The following is a 4,793-nucleotide window of genomic DNA, read 5'->3' as shown; positions in this document are numbered from 1 at the left end:
TGCAGCCCAGGATTGCTGTTCCTGTGGTCACACGAGTCCCTGTGTGTGCTGGGGAAAAGGATCCTGAAATAAATGTATCCCCCCAATGTCTGGGGGAGGAGGAGGATGCTTCTTACAGGGTGCATTTTGCAGCCTGGATGTGACCAACCACCTAAAATTCCACCTGACATGAAAGGCCCAGGTGTGCTGCAGCGATGAGAATGGAAGCACAGCCTGGAGGGTTTCTTTCTTGATTTTTTTTGTTAGTTTTTTAATTCCTTCTCGAGTCCTTCCAGCACCCTTGAGCTGTGCCCGAGCACTCAGAGCAGGGGAGCAGAGGAGTTGCTGCCTGCATCCAAAACCCACTCAGGGCTGGGCCCTCCAGGGAGGAACTCTGGAGAACCATCAAATCCCAGACTGGTTTGGGTTGGAAGGGACCTTAAAGATCATCCCATGAGCAGGGACACCTCCCACCAGCCCAGGATGCTCCAAGCCCCATCCAGCCTTCAACAGCTCCAGGGATGGGGCAGCCACAGCTTCTGGGGGCACCCTGGGGCAGTGTGGAATAGGAATAGGAATAGGAATAGGAATAGGAATAGGAATAGGAATAGGAATAGGAATAGGAATAGGAATAGGAATAGGAATGGGACTCATTCCCAACCTGGCTTTCAACACTGCCAGGAATGGGGCAGCCACAACTTCCTTGGGCAACCTCTTCCAGTGGCTGTGGGCTTTGGCTTGCAGGCAGAGAAACAGGAGAATCAAATAAAGAAAAATAAGGAATATGTTTTTCCAATATAATTGGAAGCCCAGACTGGAAGGGACCTTAAAGAGCATCTGATTCCAACACTTCTGCCATGGGCAGGGACACCTCCCACCAGCCCAGGATGCTCCCAGCACCATCCAACCTTCAGCACTGCCAGGGATGGGGCAGCCACAGCTTTTGGGGGCACCCTGGGGCTCAGCACCCTCACCCCAAAGAATTAAAATCTCATCTTGTCTCCCCTCTTCCAGTTTAAAGCCATTCCCTCTTCTTTTGTCATTCCATGCCCTTATCCAAAATCCCTTCCCAGCTTTCCTGGAGCACTGGAAGGTGCTCTAAGGTCTCCCCATTGCAGCCTTCTCTTCTCCAGGCTGAACACCCCCAACTCTCTCAGCCTGGCTCCAGTGCCCTCCCAGCATCTCCGTGGCCTTAAGGATTTCCTGGTCTCCTCCAGGTGCTCATCCTGCTCCTGATATTCCTTCTGTTTGGATCTCTGCCATTCCCATCCCCCTCCAGCTTTGCCTAAACCCCCTTCCTCCTCCCGATAAGGCTGAGGCCACCAAACTCATTACACTTGTGCCTTCAGAACCATCATTCCAAGCTCTCGGTGCCCACCCTGGAGGGAACAGGGTGCAGAAGGATGCACCCATCACGGCCTCAAGGCACAAGAGGGTGGCAGCAGGGGGAAGGTGACACTCACAGTGTCACCGCGGGGACAGGAGAGGCGCCAGCCCGGGCTGCAGGGAGAGGGAGAAGAGGAACGGGGCTGATTCATCCCGGAAAATCAAGAGGAAAAACGGGCAAACAGCGGGGAATAAACGCAGGAGGTGGTTGTGTTCCCTTCCCAAAACAAACCAAAACAACAAAAAAAACGTCCCCAAACTGAGCCGCGTGGAGTTTGGTTTGGAGAGGGAGAATCCCACGTTGTTTCCAGAGGAGTTTTCCGAATTTTCGCTCTTTTTATCTTTGCTTCAGGAGCGGGGAGGATGGGTTTGAGCCGAGGCGTCACTCTGCGCTTCAGGCGCTGGTGTGGATGGTGGGGTTTGATTCGCGATTTATGAAAAGATTTAATTTTGTGATTGGGATTATTAAAAGACCAGCCCGCAGCACAGGCTCTTAAACATGAATTAAAAATAAATTTAAAAATAAAAATAACAATAAATAATTAAAAATAATTTTCAAAAACCCAACCAAAACTCCTGAAATATTCGGGGTCAGAAACCAGCCGAGAGCTTTCAGGCTGCTCAACCCATCCCATCACCACCCCAAGGCAGGGAGGGGTCTGGGGGGTGGGAGAAGGGAAGAGGAGCCCCCCCTGACCCTCAGCCAGCCCCGGGGGGCTGGGGACGAGGAGGGGGTGGTCCCCAGTCGGGGTGTCCCCGGTGGGGGTGTCCCTGGTGGGGGTGTCCCCAGTGGGGGTGTCCCCAGTGGGGGTGTCCCCGGTGGGGGTGTCCCCATCCCTAGAAGGCTTAGGGTGCCCCCAGAGCCCCTCGCCCTCTTTTTTAGGGGGGGGATAGGGGGACACCAAGGGAGCCCCACGGGTGGTCTGCTGGGAGGAGGAGGGGAGTGGGGGGGTGACCCAGGGAGACGAGGGCGATTTTTCTAACCTTACGGGTATGACGTCACGCTCCTGACGTCACGCTGTCCTTAAGGGAGGGAAATGCCCTTTGCGTCACCCTCAAGGAACAGCCACAGCCAAGCGGGGCCAAGGGGCGGCCGTGACCCCGTAGGGGCGCGGAGGGGACCTGGGTGGGTGCCGGTAACGCCGAGACCTCCGTCCCACGGAGGAGGAACACAGGGAACACACACACGCACACACACGGAGCGGGGGGGGGGGGGGTCAGGTTCCCGGGGGCTTTTTGGTACCCCTGCTACCCCCTCCCGTAACCCCCGTCCTGCTGCGGAGCTGCGTGGGTGTCCCGGTCCGGGGGGAGTCACGGTGCGAGAAGTGTCCCACGGCGGGGGGGGTGTCCTGGTGCGGGGTGGGGATTTTCCCGGTTTGGGGGGGAGTATCACGGTCCGGGGGGGTGTTCACGGTGCGGAAGGGGAGTCACGGGGGAGGTCGGGGAGGGGGTGTCACGGTCCGCGGGGGGGGGCACGGTGCGGGAGGGGCATGGTTCGGGCAGTGTCCCGGTGCGGGGTGTGTGTGTGTGTGTCCCGGTCCAGGGGGGGAATGTCGCGGTGCGGGGGGTGTCCCGGTGCGGGTGGGGCGTTGTCCCGCGGTGCGGGGGGGGTGCGGGGTGTCAGGGTGCCGAGGGCTGTCCCGGCGGGGCGGGGTTTTCCCATGGCCGCCCCGAGCGGGCGGTGCCGCCATCGCTCTGGCACGTGCTCGGGCGGAGGCGGGGGGAGCGGCGGGAAGGGGGGGGGAGGGCGGGGGGAGGAAACGGGGAAAGGGGGGGGGGGGGGGGAGCCGCGCGCGCCCCGGGGGCGGAGGCACGAGCGCCGGCGCCGTGATTGACAGCGGGGGCCGCCGGCAGCCAATGGTCGGGCGGCTCCGACGGCGGTGACACCCACACCCCCCAAACCCCCCCCACCCATCCAGTTCCGCACCCACACCCCCCGCACCCCCCCCCCTTCACCCGTTGGCTGCCCGCGGCCTCGCGTGCCGCGCCAGCAGCCGCCGCCGCCGCCGCCGCCTCCGCCCGCGGTCACCGCCGCGCCTCGGGCGGGGCTGCCCCGGGACAGCGCGCCCCGCACACACACCCGGGGTCACCCCCTCTGTGCCCCCCGGGCTGGGTGCCACGCAGGGAGGGCGGACCGGCCAAACCCCACACACACACACTCACCCAACACGCACCCCCCGCGGGTCGACCCGGTGCCGGTATCACACCGGGAAGGGCTCGACCCCCCCCACCCCTGCGTGGTGCGGGTGTCACGGCGGGGGGGGTGGAAAAGGAGCTGCCCGCCCCCCGCAACCCTCCGGGGCGCGACCCCGTGGCCGGAGCGGGTGTCAGGCGGAGGGGAGGGCGCTGGGGCCACCCCCGGGTCCCTCTGCTCCGGTGCCTCCCCCTCCTCCTCCCGTGTCCTCTCCGCCCTCCCCGTCCTCTCGGCCGCCCCCACGTGGCCCGGCGCCCGGCGGGCGTGACGCGCCGCAGGCGGCAGGCCGGCAGCCAATGGGAGAGGCGGGCGGTGCGGCGGCCGGCGGCGGGTCGCGTCTTGATTGGCCGGCGGGAGTGTGGGAACGGCCGCGGCCGCGGGTTCCCACGAATGAGGAGCCGCCGGGGGGTATAAAAGCCGTGGGGGCGCCGCGCCCCGGGACTGACGGCCCCGCCGCCGCACGCGCCCCGCGCCCTCCCGCCGCACGCGCCTTCCCGCCACCAGCGCCTTCCCGCCACCGGCAGCCCGGCTGCGTTCTTTGGGGTCTTTATTCTATTTTTAATTATTACCTTATTGTTATTGTTTTTTATCATTACTATTATTATTAATTTCCTCCCGCCATGCCCGCCGACACGGGCATGGAGAAACCGACCGCTTCTCCCATCGCGGGGGCACCGGCCAACGCGAGCCACACGCCGGATAAACCGCGGAGCGCCAGCGAACACCGGAAGGTAAATGGCGGGTCCTGCCGGTGGGGGAGCAGCAACGGTGGCGCTGGATGGCGGCGAGCCCGCGGCCGTGCTGAGGTCGGTGTTTGGGGATGAGGATGGGGAGGGGGGTTTAGGGGGGGCGGGGGTCGGGAGCGGGGTCGCACCGGGACTCACCGGTTCCCCATCTCCCCGCAGTCCTCCAAGCCCATCATGGAGAAGCGGCGCCGGGCGCGGATCAATGAGAGCCTGGGGCAGCTGAAGACCCTCATCCTGGATGCGCTGAAGAAGGATGTAAGTGTGGGGAGGAGGTGCCAGGGGTTATGGGGAGGGGTGGGGGGTTGAGGGGGCCGGCTGGCAGCCCTGACGGCTCCGTTCCCTTCCCGCAGAGCTCCCGACACTCCAAGCTGGAAAAGGCGGACATCCTGGAGATGACCGTCAAGCACCTCCGGAACCTCCAGCGGGCGCAGATGACGGGTGAGTGCAACCTGCTCGGCACCCCGAGGAAGGGAGGGATCCTCCGGGGT

General features: G+C 63.5%; 1 protein-coding gene across 1 annotated transcript; it reads left to right on the top strand.

Moving 5' to 3' along the window:
• Positions 1–4,010: 4,010 nt before the first annotated feature.
• Positions 4,011–4,761, top strand: LOC115600201 (transcription factor HES-1-like; the record flags this gene model as incomplete). Its single annotated transcript, XM_030468466.1, has 3 exons — positions 4,011–4,290; positions 4,465–4,560; positions 4,656–4,761. Coding segments are annotated over exons 1-3 (313 nt in total), but the record flags the coding sequence as incomplete, so codon positions are not given.
• Between the last annotated feature and the right edge of the window lie 32 nt (positions 4,762–4,793).

The sequence above is a fragment of the Calypte anna genome, unplaced genomic scaffold (genome assembly GCF_003957555.1).
Source record: "Calypte anna isolate BGI_N300 unplaced genomic scaffold, bCalAnn1_v1.p scaffold_134_arrow_ctg1, whole genome shotgun sequence".
Lineage (NCBI taxonomy): Eukaryota > Metazoa > Chordata > Aves > Apodiformes > Trochilidae > Calypte > Calypte anna.
The sequence above is the reverse complement of the archived record's forward strand: the minus strand, read 5'-3'. Positions and strand labels throughout refer to the sequence as shown.